The sequence below is a fragment of the Hipposideros armiger genome, unplaced genomic scaffold (assembly GCF_001890085.2).
Source record: "Hipposideros armiger isolate ML-2016 unplaced genomic scaffold, ASM189008v1 scaffold_28, whole genome shotgun sequence".
Taxonomy (NCBI): domain Eukaryota; kingdom Metazoa; phylum Chordata; class Mammalia; order Chiroptera; family Hipposideridae; genus Hipposideros; species Hipposideros armiger.
The window spans coordinates 2,991,575-3,006,473 of record NW_017731378.1 but is presented as its reverse complement, the minus strand read 5'-3'; the positions used below and the strand labels follow the sequence as shown (position 1 = coordinate 3,006,473).

At 55.0% G+C, this 14,899-nt stretch overlaps 2 protein-coding genes across 6 annotated transcripts; one reads left to right on the top strand and one right to left on the bottom strand.

The window, feature by feature from the left end:
- Nucleotides 1–5: 5 nt before the first annotated feature.
- MRPL43 (mitochondrial ribosomal protein L43) lies at nt 6–1,200 on the top strand. Its single transcript, XM_019636344.1, has 3 exons — nt 6–203; nt 286–392; nt 499–1,200. Exons 1-3 carry the CDS (start codon nt 73–75, stop codon nt 717–719), a joined length of 459 nt encoding a protein of 152 aa, XP_019491889.1. The 5' UTR covers nt 6–72; the 3' UTR covers nt 720–1,200.
- Nucleotides 1,201–1,625: 425 nt separating this feature from the next.
- On the bottom strand, nt 1,626–14,889 carry SEMA4G (semaphorin 4G). Of its 5 annotated transcripts, XM_019636340.1 has the most exons (17): nt 14,792–14,881; nt 11,995–12,053; nt 11,389–11,858; nt 11,145–11,293; nt 10,798–10,860; nt 8,174–8,272; nt 7,962–8,055; nt 7,732–7,845; nt 7,369–7,538; nt 7,116–7,285; nt 6,677–6,821; nt 6,346–6,568; nt 5,830–5,945; nt 5,525–5,685; nt 5,262–5,323; nt 2,831–3,873; nt 1,626–2,713 (listed from the first exon to the last, which is right to left on the bottom strand). In XM_019636340.1, exons 3-16 carry the CDS (start codon nt 11,510–11,512, stop codon nt 3,044–3,046), a joined length of 2,520 nt encoding a protein of 839 aa, XP_019491885.1. In that variant the 5' UTR covers nt 11,513–11,858; nt 11,995–12,053; nt 14,792–14,881; the 3' UTR covers nt 1,626–2,713; nt 2,831–3,043. The 5 variants fall into 5 exon arrangements, with proteins under 5 accessions (XP_019491885.1, XP_019491884.1, XP_019491887.1 ...); XM_019636339.1 differs by lacking the exon at nt 11,995–12,053 and having other exon boundaries at nt 14,792–14,889; XM_019636342.1 differs by lacking the exon at nt 11,995–12,053 and having other exon boundaries at nt 1,626–2,709; nt 14,792–14,889.
- Nucleotides 14,890–14,899: the final 10 nt, after the last annotated feature.

Below are 14,899 nucleotides of genomic sequence, written 5' to 3'. Positions count from 1 at the left end.
GAACCGGAAGCTTGGGTGTTAGTCCCGCCCCCTCCCCTCGAGGCTGGGCTCGGTGGCCTGAGAGCTGGAACCATGACGGCGCGAGGCACCCCGAGCCGCTTTCTGACCAGTGTCCTCCACAACGGGCTAGGTCGCTACGTGCAGCAGCTGCAGCGTCTCAGCTTCAGCCTCAGCCGCGACGCGCCCTCATCCCGCGGCGCCAGGTGAGCTGGGCAAAGCGCGCGGGGGTGCGACCCTGGGCAGAGGTCTCCCTGGGTCAGGGCTCACCCTTCTGGGGTCCTTCAGGGAGTTCGTGGAACGAGAGGTGGCCGACTTTGCCCGACGGAACCCAGGGGTCGTAATATATGTGAACCCGCGGCCGTGCTCTGTGCCCAGAATTGTGGCCGAATACCGTGAGTGGGGCCGGGCGAGCGGCCTCGCGGGGCTTGGCCCGCTACCTTCCCCTAGTCTGACACCTGAGCCTCCTGCTTCCTCTTACCCCTACCTCCCTTCGGCCAGTTAACGGGGCTGTGCGCGAGGAGAGCATCAACTGCAAGTCGGTCGAGGAGATCACGACGTTGGTGCAGAAGCTGGCGAACCAGTCGGGCTTGGACGTGATCCGCATCCGCAAGCCCTTTCACACGGACAGCCCCAGCATCCAGGGCCAGTGGCACCCCTTCACCAACAAACCGACAACGTGGTGCGGGTTGCGCCCCCGAGAGGCCCAGGTGCAAGCGTAATGAAGAGTTGCCCCAACTCCAGTCACAGTGGAGGCGGTTCAGGGAATTCCAAGCCCAGGCAGACAGGTGGAGCCCACGAAAAGGGAAGTTGATGCCGAAGCTTTTGCTTGGGACAGAGAAGAACTGCCTGTTTCTTTTTGGTGCCCACTCCGAGGGGCAGTGACTTGGCGTCTCCTAATTCTTATCCAGTTGACATTACTGAGACCTGAGAGTCTTCAAGGATTTTACAGGGTCCTCATTTCTGAAATCCAAATTGATAATAGTGATCTCAAATCAGTGAGGGATTCCAAGGCTGGCTTCTGAAGAACCCCTGATGTCCTATTTATGCAACCATTGAGCTAGAGAGAGCTAGCACTTTGTACTCTGCTGTGAGCCTGGCATAGGGCTAGACACTTTATATCTGTGTGAATGTTTGTGTACAGATTAGAAAACTGAGATTAATAAACTTGCCCTTGGGCACTCTTGAGGTCTTATTTCAAAATATGTGTATATTTTAAGTATAATCCCATTTTTCATTATCATAAAACCAGAAGTAAAACATATAACCCTTCAGGATGGTAAATATCAAAGGCCATATGATTAATCTAGGCCTAGGCCTGACTCCGGGTGGGGTGGAATGATGAGACGAGCCAGGGTGTAGAAACCTAGAAACCTTTGTATGAATTCTTGAACCGTTGTACTTTTGTTTGTTGTGCCCTTATCACCAAAGTCAGTGAAAAATGAGAGTCCTCTGTACCTACCCAGGGCAGCCAGGGTAGTGGCTGAGGACCCCAATTTCCTCTGCAAATGGTTTGTATGGGGAGCAGAGTCAACCCTGCAGCACCTTCACCATAGGCTCAGAAGCCTGCCCCCTGGTGATTCGGGGACGGCCAATTTAGATCAAGCAGACCACTCATAACTGTGGGGAAAGACTGTTTATTAACCAACAGGGGGTGGAGGAGCTGGGCCCAGGCTCCCCACTCTGTCACATGCCTGCTCCACCCACCTGGGTGGTGAGTGGGGGCATTCCTAAAGAAATGTAGCTGTTCTCACAATAAATACATTCATTGTGGGTGGAGGTGGAGAGGATGGGTGGAGGGCAGTAAAAATCCGTGGGATTCCACGTTCTCAGCTACAAAAATAACAGTCATCCTCACCCAAGGGGAATCGGGGAGCTCAGTCAGGATTTGATTGTCCCATATGGGCCTGGAGACTTCAGAGGCCCCTGGACTCTGAAAGTGCCCCGGTGAGGTAGGACAGGGGTGGGAGCCAAGCATCCCAGCCTCTGCCCTTTGCATAGTTCCAAGAACGGGCTTCATGTGCCAGGTGAGACAGTAGATCTCCTCCCCCTGCTCTGGTCGAGGGGTGGCAAATGCTTGGTCCCCAAAAGGGAAGCTGGCTCATAGAGTGCAGTGTCAGTCACCCGTCCTAGGGAAGTGTCTTCAAGGACAGCTAGACGGGAGAGGGCTCTCCCTCTGAAATGTCCATGGACCAAATCCGACAGACATAGGTCCGAGGCAGCAAGGGGAGGCTCAGAAGGTGCATGTGAGTGGAAATGTAAGAACATGTATGAGAGGAAGGGACATGCCTGGAACTCTGCTCCTGTCACTCTCAAGAGTGACCAGGGGGATGGGGGGATGACTCATAAGGGCAGCACATTAAGGGAGAAGAGGGGAATGATGGTCTTACCTCCCCAGGCTGGCCTGTTCCTAAGCTCTAGCCAAAGAGGTCACCACATGGGGCTGGGACTAGGTGAGAGGACTAGATAGGATGGGATGTGGCAACTGGGAGGGCACCCAAAGTCCAGAAGAAGAGATGAAACACAAGAATGTACCAGAAGGTGGGGGTAGAGGCCCTGCAGCCCAGCTGATAGACATTCTTCCATGTGCACATGTGAATGTGCGCAGGGCTCAGAGGGCTCTGGTGGCTGACAGGTCTGGTATGAGGACCATCCGGCACATAGGGCCATGCAGAGGGTGGTGACATTGAGGCCATCTGGACCTGCAGAGTCCTGCCTGGGAGAAAGAGGAAGGGTTTGAGCAGACAAACCGGACAGGAGGATGGGGTCCTCTCCCAAGTGCTTAGGTTACGGGGACAGGAACTGGGGCTGCAGAACCTGAGGGACCACCTACCTCGGAGGAGCACCGGTTGGCCTGGGCTGCTCACAGATGGGTCTGTGGAGACTGAGGAGGGGCTTTGGCTGGGCCTGACTCTGGCCAGCCCTACAGGGACATGAAAAAGTTGGGAGAAGGGCTTGGAGTTGGGGGGCTCTGTTGGCGGGGGCAGCAGCCCAGCCTGGGGTAGACAGGCTGGCTTGAAAGAGCATTTGTCCTGGGAGGCTGGGCTCAGACAGAGCTCTCATCCAGGTGCTCTACGAGCTGCGTGTGTTTCCTCTTCTCCAGGATGCGGCTGAGCTCCTCGGCGAAGGAGCAGGGCCCCGCTGGCATTCCGTTATTGCTCTGCCTCAGGAGCACGTAGCTACTGCCATTCATCCTGCGCAGTCGGCTGGGCAGTGCCACCAGCCCATTGGTCAGCTCAGCCGGTGGCGGTGGGGGTGGCGGAGGTGGTGGGGCTGGGGCTCCCTCCCCAGGGATGATCTGGAGACAGCCGCTCTCCAGGCCCCCAGGCCCCTCCCCATCGTCACCCTCATCTTCCTCTCCAGGACACTGGCCTGAGACTGTCTGTAGCTGCACAGCAGAGCCCCCTGCCCTGCCAGCCCGACCCAGTGAGTATTTCCGTCGGTGCCCTCGTCTGCCTCCCCGAAGACAGGCTACATAGAGGAGGGAGGAAGCCAAGATGAAGCAGAGGCCACCAAGTGCAGCAATGGCTAGCACATATAGCAGCCTCACATCAGGTGCCAGTTGTGCCCCAGGCATGGCAGGGGCTTGTGGAGCCGGGGCAGGAGTGGCTGGCCGTACTGTGAGGCTGTAGGAGGCCAGCAGGGTGCGGAGGCCATTCTCTTCAGCGTAGCAGCCATAGTTGCCACTGTGCTCAGGCTGTGTGTCTGTCACCAGCAGCCCGTCCACACCTACACGGTACCCATCCTGCCCGTCGCTCAGGCCCATGCTCCCGTTGAGCAGCCACGAGGCCCGGGCCAGGTTGGATGGCTGGTCACAGGGAAGGAGGACATCATCACCCCGGAGCACAGAGCGGGTCTTCATTGGTGGTGGTGGCCCTGGAGGGAGGGGAGGACAGGAGGAGCACACAATGCCTGCCTATCCCAGGGAGGGCACTGGAGATGGCAAGCCAGGCGTTTCACTGTTATGTCCCCAGCACCAAGCACAGAATTGGGACACCTGGCTAAGCTCTGCACTTCTGCTGTCACGGGAGGTTCACGCTGGCCCTTGCCTGTAGTTTCAATTCCACCATCTGCCAATGATGCCTAATCTCTGCCTCCAGCACAGAGCTCTCTCCTGAGCATCAGAATTGTCTTCTACATGCTGGGCCTCGACATGAGGTCTCTTGAACATGTCCCAGGAACTAAGGCCAAAGCCTCCCTCTCAGACTACATCAGTTCTTTTCTTTGAATTGTCATCACCATTAATGTCACCACCAGCTACTCAGATGCTTAAGTCAAAACCTGGGAGTCTCCCTTGCCTCCCTCTCCCCCTCATCTTTGTATCTAACCTTCACCAAGATTCTGCTTCTGGAATCGATCTCAGACCTGTTCACTTCTCTCCTTCCCCATCTGCTGGCCCACTCTGGTCCCCATCTAATCCATTCTCCATGTAGCAGTGGGGCGACCTTTTACAAACACCCAGCTGATCATGCCACTCCCCTGCCTTAGCATGGGCCCTGCCCACTTCTCCAGCCTCTTGTTGCTCAAGCACACCACGCTTGCTCCACCCGCTGTTCCCTCTGCTTGTTGCCATCCCTCGCCCCATGCCCCTCCCCCCACTTGCCTGGTTAACTTGGAGGGAGAGAACATAGCAGTGATCAAAAACACAAACTCCAGTCCGACTGTATGGAGGCAGATTCGAATTCTGATCCTGCTGCTTAACAGCTGATTAACTTGGGGCAGTTTACTTATTCTACCCGTGCCTCAGAGAGGTTACCCCTTATGGGGATGATGGTAATGGCACCTCTCATGGGAATGCCATGAGAATGAATGAGATAGTGCATGTGAGTGTCTGATCAGTGCCTGACACATAGTACGTGTACATATTAGCTATGATTATTAACTTCTGCTCTTCTCTCAGATATCAATGCAGTCATCTGATCTTCCTTGGGGTAGTACCCATTATCCTTCAAACCCTTGTCATAGTTATAATTATTCCTTTTGTAACAAAAACCAATGGAAATAATTATAATTAATTGTGTGATTATGTGATTGCTAGATCCCACCTCCAACTTGGTATTAAGCTCCAGGCTAGAAACTTCACATCTTGAGCCTGTTTCCTTATTTATAATTCTGTTGGGCAACCAATGTTTGTTGAGCACTTACTCTGTGCCAGACTCTGAAAGCGCACACATATAGCCATTCAGATACATGTGCAAACAAATGACAGAAAACGAAGACAAGTTATGCAGCCAAACCCTCACACATCCATGAATGTTACTTACCTGTGTCCCTGTTGCCCTCGCAGCCTCGGTTTCCTCTCTCTATGTCCTGTATCAGTGCTGTCCTGGAGACAGAAGGTCAGGACTCATGAACAAGAGGAACCGGGCTTCAGTTTCCCCAGTGGAAGGGTCAACAGGGCTGATGCCAACTACTGGCAGCCACTCCCCCGACAGCTGGCGGGTCTTCCTCCTCCCTTCAGGCCCTGATCCCCTGGGCACATGGGACCCTCACACCCCCTACCACCTCCCACCAGCTACCCTGGGACCTGTTGGCTATGGTGGTGGCCTCCATGCAAGCATGGGTGCTGGGGTCCCAGCCGCAGTAGGGGTCCCGGGCCAGGATGCAGTCGTAACAAGAGCGGTAGCGGGAACAGCTGGAGAGTGGTAGCTGGATGACACCACTAGCAGCCCCCACATAGAGGCTATGCTGGGAGTCAGAGAGGACAGCTAGTCAGCAACACCCCCACCCCTACCCCTACTTACACACTCACACATAGCCACTGCCCAGCCTCCCCAACTCCCTCCCCCTATTCCGGCAAGACCATATTGAAGGTCGTGAGTCAGGGGCTACCTGCATCGGAGAGATGACCAGATTCTCCACAGACTGGGGTTCCTTGAACACTTGTGTCTCTTCAATAATGTGCATCCCAGAGCCTAGGACCACAGCCTTGTGGATCCAGCCATCAGCTAGTATGGAAAGGGCAGAGGGTCAGACCCCAGCAATGGAACTTGCTCTTGGGCCTCTGCAGTAGCCTAATGGGACCAGCTTGGGAGTCATACGGTCAGGGACAGGGACCAGCCAGTAGTAGTGGGCATTGGACATTGGGAACTCTGGGCTTGTCATGACAGGAATTACTGGGTTTAGAAGCATTGTGACTGAGGTCAGAGTTCACTGGTTGGTGCAAGGAGTCAACAGTCACCAAGAGCCAGTGGTCACTAGGGGCCAGTAGTGAATGTTCATTGAAGAATCAACATCAGTGGTCACCAGGGTTTTGTGAATCAAGGGTCATCCAGGGGGCTAGAGGTCAATAGGGACTAAGGACAGGTCAGCAGTCACCAGGGGGCTTAAGCCAGGGGTCAGAAGCACCTGTGCCCAGAAAGAGCAGGTCATAGGTGAGTCCAGCAGGCGTGGTGACAGGTGTCCCTGTGAGGTGTGTGTAGCGCACGCTGCGCTTGAGCAGCAGGGGCCGTCCACGTGTGGGCACCACGGGCCGAGCCATCAGTGGGTGCAACTTCACAAAGTCCAGGACCAGCGACGGCAAGTCCTGGGATGAGTTGTAGCCTCGGCTGCGCAGTGAATCTGTGATGCACTGGGGTGGGGAACAGGGGTGGTGAACCTCAGGGCTCCCCACAATTGGTCCTACTACCTCTCCCAGGGCTTCTGTCTACTCAGCACTACCCCACACCTGGGCACTCACCGAGCCAGGCCGGGGATCCGGCACCCCGCCCTCATAGCGGCCCCAGCGCCGGGCCCCATCCTGGTATTCCATGTAGGGGCCTGCAAAGACAGCCTGCACCTCAGTCAGGTCATAGCGGCAGATGGCTGAGGCCTCCAGGGTCTTCCTAGGGATAAGACATAGGGGAGAGGGCTGAGTCACACTGAGTGGATGGAGCCTGTCCCCCACTACCTGCCCAGCCTGGAGCCCACTGTTACCCTGGCCAACCCCAGCTCCAGGCTCACAGGGTCTCCTTAGGGTCAGTGGGCCACTGTGGCCTCTAGCCCCGGGCCAGCTGGATGTGCCTGAAATTCTCTCTGCAGCCAGCCCTCCCAACCATGGGTCCTGCCTCATCCTCACCCTCTGCTCCAGCCCCTATGCTCTCCCCAGTTCCTTGCCTCCCCACTGTCCCTGCACTGACCACTGTGTGGTCAGCGTGAAGGCCGCATAGAAGTGTGTGCGGGCCGAGGTATCAGTGTCCAGGCTGCAGACACCACGTAGTGTCTCATACTGTGGGATGTGGCAGATGAGACGCGCCTTTAAGAAGGAGGTCCATTTCTTCTGCAGGATCTTCCTCCCTCCCAGGTCACCCTGGGGAGGTAGGGGCATGGGGTCAGGGGCCAGGGTCAGCGGTCCAGCCTCTCCACCCTTGTCCCACCCTCAATCCTACTCACCTTGCACACACGGGCCACACGGGCCACACGGTGGCTGCTGCGGCTCTGAGCAAAGCTGCCAGAGCCCTCCTCAGCGGCACGCTCCGTGAAGAAGTAGTATACCTTGTCATCGTCACCCACCACACTGGCCTTGCTCTCCCGCACCAGGACGGAGAACACAAACTCAGCATCTGGGTGGGGGCAGTGCAGGTGACTTCTGAGCCAGGCTGGGGCTTTCTCCCCCTGCTCCCCACCCCTCACTCAATAACACACAGGAGTAGGCAGGCTCACCTGGGGATTTGGGGATAGGATGGTCAACTGCCCAAGGGAGTCAAGATGAAGACCTAGTCCCCTGCCCCCCATCCTGTGCTTCATCCTCCTAACCATTGAGCCAGTGAATGGGTGCTTCCTCAGTCCTCAGGGAGTGTGGGTGGCGGCTCCGGCGGATGTCAGGAATGCTCCGGAACTCATACCGTGTGGCCGTGTAGAGGCCTCCATCTGGGACAGGGATGTGCCAAGCATGAGACATGTCACATGCAACAAGGCACATACCACACATGACATCCACGTCCCATAGACTGCATGCTTGTGGATGAGAGGCCAGGCATGCTCACCGATGATGAGACCTGTGAAGCCACGGGCTGGGTCATAAGGACACTTCTCCTTCCCCTCCTCGAAGCTGCTTGGCAAGGTGAAGGCCTCGGCATCCTGCGAGAATGGAGGGTCCAGAAGTCAGTGGTTCCAAGGACAGGCGGGGGTTGTGGCCCAAGGTCAGAGCAGTCTGGTGTCAGGGACCAGCGACTAGGGCTGGGGCAGGCATACTCACAATGGCTGCACAGAGGGGCTGGAAGGCGTGAGTCCCGCATGCATAGAGGTGGGTGGCATTGAGGCGCTGGAGGAGTCGCACATGGTTGAAACACTCAGTCTGTGGGATGGGGGGAGGGGAAGGAGGGGTGCCTGTGAACTCCAGATCTCCTTAGAGGCCTCTTCCAGTAGTCCAGTTTTGCAGTCTGGCTCTTATCCCCACCCACAGGACACATAGTTCTTTCCAAGATCCCAGTGGGCCTTCTCGAGAAACTGCCCAGATCACAGAATATTCCCAGGAACTCACTGTCCTTGGCCTCCTGATGGCACGACTCCTCTTCTCTCCTCTATCTCTTGGATTACCTGATACACTCTGCCAGCTTCTGCATCTCGTATACCCCCAGTTCAGGGGCTCCCAGACCCTCACCACCCTAAAATGCTTCTCTCACGTCTCCTTATCAGCAATGTCTCCCAATCCTGGAGCTCCCACACCCCCTTTGGGGTGACACTACCAAATCTATCCCCAGGCTCCAGCCCTCTCTCCACCTGATATCCCACAGACACATCCAACTCACCTGGTCAGAAAGCAAGCTCATCCCGTCCTCCCTAACCTGCATCTTCCCTCTTAAACCTGTTGGTCCAGTCTTCCCCGCCTCTCTTCATCTGTGCATCCTATTACTCAGTCCAGAAACCAGGAGTCATCCTTGCTGCTTCCCATCCCCTCACCCCCACATTCAGTCCTGCTCTGATTAAGTCTTTGTCCTATGTCTGTTAACTTGGCCCACTTACCCTCCACTGCCCCCACCCAAGTCCAAATCACCATCATCACCTCTTCCCTGAACTGCAGTGATCACCTGACAGCTCTCCCAATCCTCCGCCATTCTTCATATTTATTCTTATTTATTCAATGAATGACAAATATATGCACAGTGTACAGTTCAAAAGGTACAAAGGGATATGTTGTAAACAGAGTCTCCTTTTTATCCCCGTTGCCTTCAAAGGAGACTGCTATTACCATTGTCTGAAGTTTCCTTCCAGAGATAATCTACCAATCAGCACACTTGCAACCCACTTTCCAAGGCATATTTAAAAAAATGTAAACCAGATCATGTCACTGCTGTATTAAAAAAACCCTTCCGTGGCTCACCAGAGTCTTGAATATAGGGTCCCACTTGCTCCTGGCTCTGCCCCTTCCTCTGGCCTCATTCACCCCACTCGAGCCCCGCTGGCCTTCTCTGCCCATCAAGTGCCATAAGCTGCTGCTCTCTTGACTTCTTTGCCTTGTTAATGATTCCTCCTCCTGCCTGTTACCCAGGGTTTGAATCCATGCAGGCCTCTTCGTCTTATCCCGCTCCCTCGCCGCGTGCAGTGCTTTGGCGTCCATCCTTCCTCTCCACCAGCCTGCTCAGGCCGCCCTCCTTTGACTCACACACGATATCCCCAAACTCCCACTGCCTCTCTTGCCTCCAGACTCACTCCATTTTAATCCACCTAGTGCCTAGGGATGGGTATTCCTATATTATAGCCGTGTTTCCCCAAGATGTTTACATTTAATAAAGGGGAGAGGAGGGAGGAATTCTGTGATTAAGTTGGAAACCGCAGGTAAACCTACCTTTCCTGGGGACTTCTCAGAGCCTTAAGGGTGTTGCTGTGCATTGTGGGATTGAAATGTGTGCAGCATTTCCCAAACTTATCTGACCATTAAACCCCTTTTGAAAATTAATGCTCCTCAAAACATGCTTTGGGAAATGCTCTCTCTACCCAAAGTGTGGTCCAGGGATCAGCAGTGTCAGCTTCATCTGGGAGCTTGTTAGAATTGCAGAATCTCGGGCCCTTCCCAGACCTATTTAGCCTCTGCATTTATAATATACCGAGGTGAGTCACCCACACATTAAAGTTTGAGTCTCTAAAGTTTAATCAGATGGTGAGGGTTCCTATTGTCACAGAATAAAGTCCAAACCCCCAGCTGGGCATTTGCAGCCCTCCCTGACCTGGGCTCCACCTGCCTCACCAGCCCCGATTGCTTCGCACGCTGCCCCAAGAAGCATCCTTTGATGGAAGCTCCTAGAGGCCTCTCTTTAAACACAGCTGTCCCAGCACCACCCCTGACTCACTGAATCAGAATCCCTGGGCCGGTGGACCTTGGGAATGTGTATTTTTAGAAAGCTCTCCGGATGGATCTGTTACACAACTGGACGTGGGACCCCTGCAGACACCCTGTTCTTTAGCTAGAAAGGGCTGACAGTTTACCAACACCCCTCCATGGAATACTGGGTACTTGGGCTATTCCTTGGCCAAAACCTCATTTTTCTCCTATCAAAAATAGAGGATGATACTATTTCATAGGGTTATTTTAGAATTAGGTTATAATAACTAAGTCAGCACTTACTAGAGATTACTTATTGTTATCATGATTATTATTGGGGAGCCCAAAGGAGATTAAGATGCCATCACAGACCAAGCTAATGGGTCACTAGATGTTTGGATTAGCAGTGCTGCGCCTGGGGCTTGCCACTCTAGTAGCACTTTCCGATGTTGATGGTGGTTGCTGCAACTGACTGGCTGACGGTTACCTCTCTATCTGTGTTCCCACCAACCCTGACATCCCCAAAATAGGAGAAGGAGGAAAGGATCTGGGACACATACCTGATTGTTTTTCCCTTTTTGGTGACATTTGCTTTGCATCTCTGGGGAGGCCTCCCATTGGATCTGGAGAAGGGGAAAGGGGAGAAAGGCTAATGCCATGACCGCAATACCCTTGCCTTTCCCCATTACCTGTGGGACCAGGTGATAGGACCCCAGGGAACTGGGGAAATTGGGGTGGGGGTAAGATTCAGGAGGAACAGTGGATGTAAGGGAGACCCGGGCTGGGAAGGGCAGCATTGTCTGACCAGGGGGCTGTGGAAGGCTGGCAGGGTTTCTAGAAAGCTGAGGTCCTGGGGAGCTGGATGAAGCTGGAGACCCCCTGGGTGGTCCAAGTTCCAGGGGCTAACCTCTTTGTGAGCCCCATCTCCTATGTCATGGGCATTGAGAGAGAACAGGGCGCCTCGGGCTCCCACCAGCAGCCTTGCTGAGGCCTCCTCCAGCAGCAGTGTTGAATAGTTCTGGGCTGAGCCCTTGAAGTGCCGGGTCCCAGAGAGCTCTGGGGAGAGTGGGAACTGTGAGCCCAGATCTGGGGCTGCCTCCCCCGCCCCCAGCCCTGGTTCCTGCTTCCACTTGAGGTTGGGGATGTCTTACCTTCGTAGGGGATGGTCATCCGTGGGGTGGCATCTAGTTCTCTGGATGGTCTCCGCAGCGAGGGTCCAGGGACTGCAGTTGCTGTGAGGAAACTCAGGAGGAGGGGCCAGAGCCTCCCCCACATCTTCCTGGGGAGGCCCAGACCAACAAGACCCTCAAGGGGAGCCAGGGCCAGAGTCAAGGGGATGAAGGGAAGGATAGTCACAGGGGTCAAGGTCCAGGGAGGTCACTTGGAAGGTCAGGAGTCATGGGGCCAGGGAGGGTCCTGGAATTGGGGGGACATGGAATCACAGGGTTGTGTGGCCATGGAATCCCAGATAAGAGGTCAGAGGGAAGGATGGATCACATGCTGTCTGTCTGCATCAAACAGAAACTCCATGGTGAGAGGGATTTGTGGGGTCATACAGGGTTTGTAGGTCACTGATAGGGTGACCCTGCCCCTGCTGTCCCGGTTCTCTGAAGTCTGGTTTCTGAAGGAAAAACAGGAAAAAAAGCCCTTTGATCTGTGTGTGGGTGGAAGGTAGATAGTATTACTTCCAGACTTCAGGGGGTACTGAAGGGAGGAGGCCCAGCACCCACCGAGCTCCCATATCAGGATCAACTCACAGTCATTCTCATGTAGAAAGTTGGGTGGAATTCATCCTCTTTACATGACCCTAGAATCCCTGCAACCCAAACCCAAGGTAATAGCCCTCCTCTGACCAAGACAGACTCTTAGCTAGGCCTCCATCTTGGTGGAGTCAGGTTCTCAGGGAGGACACCCGCCTTCTCTCCACAACAATGAGACCCAGCTGCACAGCAGCTGCCCTTGCTGCCTGCGGGGGTGCCTTATGCAGGAAGGCCTGGGCAGAGATGTTTAATGGGCCTTTGTTTATTTTGTCCTGTTTTCCTTTGTTTTTTCTTTTCCCTGGCCTGAGAGCTCCCTCTGGAATTTCTCTTTAATTAGACACTTCTCCTCCTCAGCATTCTTCTCTGAGGGGGTGCACATCTCTGCCCTGCCCATTCGAGTCTGTACTGCACCCTCTGGCTAGGCATCTACATGTGCCCCTACGTGCAAACAGGCACTCACAGGCATTGGGGGGTGGGGTATCTGGGCCCCCCTGGCTGCAGGGGTATAATGTCTGTGCAGGAGGCTGTAGTGTGCAAGTCCAGTTAATTGAGACATGAACAACATGGAGAAGGTGAATGATGGGATCCCTGAGCTCTTGGCCACCTCCCCTGGCATTATCTTGGACGCTATTTCCACACCTGGACCCTCCCTCAAGCCAACCAGCAAGGGATGGGGGCGGGGGGGGGGGGGTAGGAGGCAGGCCTCCGTTGAGCCCTGTAACAGTCCTGACCTCTGAGGTGGCTCCTGAAAGCTTCCTGATCCGGGCTAGGTGTAGAAGAAGCCTGACCCACCCAATCTCATCCGGTGCCCACAGACAAGGCCAGAGGGGTCACTGTCCTCTCCCCTCCATTCCAGGTCAAATATTAACTAAGTGGCCTTGAAGAGAGGGAAGGGACTAGGAGCTGGCCAGAGGGAGAACAGGAATTTGGGGCATTTATTCAAGAGGTAAAGGTCACCACTATAGTGGGCAGAGCCCAGAGCAGGAGAATGGAGTATGAGTAGAAAGAAGGTCCCTGGACCACAGAAAGGGCATCAACTACTGGTTTAGTGGCTGGGGCTGCAGGAGGCCCCAGGCAAACTGCCCATGCTCCACCCCTCACTGTGGAGGCACACCTGTTTACCTTTGGAGCCTTCTATTTGCTTAGTGCAGGAGTGGGGAGCCCTATGGCTAGGAGGGATCAGTCGCTAGGATTGGGCAGCAGGGACACACCCCAGGTGAGAGGAACCACTCAGAGTGTGGTACATGGCACACTTACACAGGTTTATACAAGAGTCATGTGTCCACAGGAGGGTGGTGTGCATGCACACGGGAGCACATACACGCATATTCACAGGAGGGCTGTGAACACATGCACTCCCAGGAGAGTCATGAACACGCACATTCATAGGGAGGTTGGTGCACACGTGTTCACATAAAGGGCCTGCCACATGTGTTTATACATATTCACATGTAAGGTTGTAGTCACATGCCCATTCATTGGGCAGGTCACACAGCCTCAGAGGTTGACAAGGAGGGCTACAAACTCACATGTGCATATGAAGGATAGTACACCTATTCATAGGAGGGTGCTGCACATACACATGTATGTGGATGAATATGCACACAGACTCATTGATACAGTGGGTCAAGCACTGTCATGTTCACAGAAAGGTCAAGTACATGTGTGTTCACACAGTCCTCAAACACACAATTACATCTACTCAGAGACAGTAATATGTACATACAGGGGTCCAATTCTCACTGCAGGCTTGGAGGCTGACAGTGTTCGCTGAGCGTGAGATGCAGAGCAGAACCCCGCCTCCCTTCCCGAATGTCCCAATTCTAAGGCCAGATTCCAAGTGTGTGTGTGTGTGTGATGGTAGAGGTTTCTGACTTCAGATATTGAAATGGGATGGGTGCATGGGTCAAGGCCACTCTGCCAGGGAGGGAGAGGCGCCTAACTCAGGCAGAAGGACCCTAGTTTTAGCCAAGGAAAGATGGAATGGAACGTGTAATTTAGCACTCTTCTACTTCCATGTATACTGCAGTTCTAGATATGGAAGTTGGGCCTAAGCTCTTAGCCCCCACTTAACCTGTTAGAGAGAGGGCGGGGCTAAATGGGGGGGGCGGAGCAGCCCCCCCCCCATTAGTGGTAACAAGGCTTCAAGGTCTCCAGTCCACGCCCCACACTCTATCCCCCAGCTCCACCACAGTTTGGGTTCCTCCCAAGGGCCAGCCCCCTGAACTCTGATCACCTTCCCACTAGGCAGGTCCTAGGGCAGAGGTTACTGAAAGGGAGACCACCCCCCCAAACAAGATCAACGTAGGATCAGCAGGCTCTTGACCTTCATCCCAGATGTCCATCTGCTTAGTGTAAGCGATTTCTCCCTCTGCCCAGTAGGGTGGTGGTCTCTCCGGGTCTGAGAGCCCCTCCCACGCTATCTCCTTTCTCCACCATCTCCTCTCCGGTTCAATCCTTTCCTCAGGTCTAACCTCAGTCTCCACTGCTGCAGGTCGAGGACAAGCTCTCCTTCTATCCCGCCGGACGCCAGGAGACGTGACCCAGATCACGGAGAACACTGTTCGCCACGCGGGCCCCCGCCCCGCTCCGGTCCCCGACTCCGCGGTGGCGGGTCTGCACCCAGCGCGGCCCAAGGCCTGGCCCGCGCCCCTCAGAGCCTTTATGCGGGACCGGGGGACTTAGCGGTGAGAAAGGCCTGGCCCAACGTGGAGGGTTGGAATGGACGTGGAGAAGGCCTGGCTCCTGCCCCCCAGCCCAGGCACCACCACCGCCCGCACTCTGCCGCTCTCACCTTTGCGCTCGGATCCCGGGGCCATAGAGACGGCGACACGCTGCTCCACGGCCCTAAAGCACCAGCTGCGGGAGGAAGGGGCCGCGGCCGGAGGCGGGGCGGGGGTGG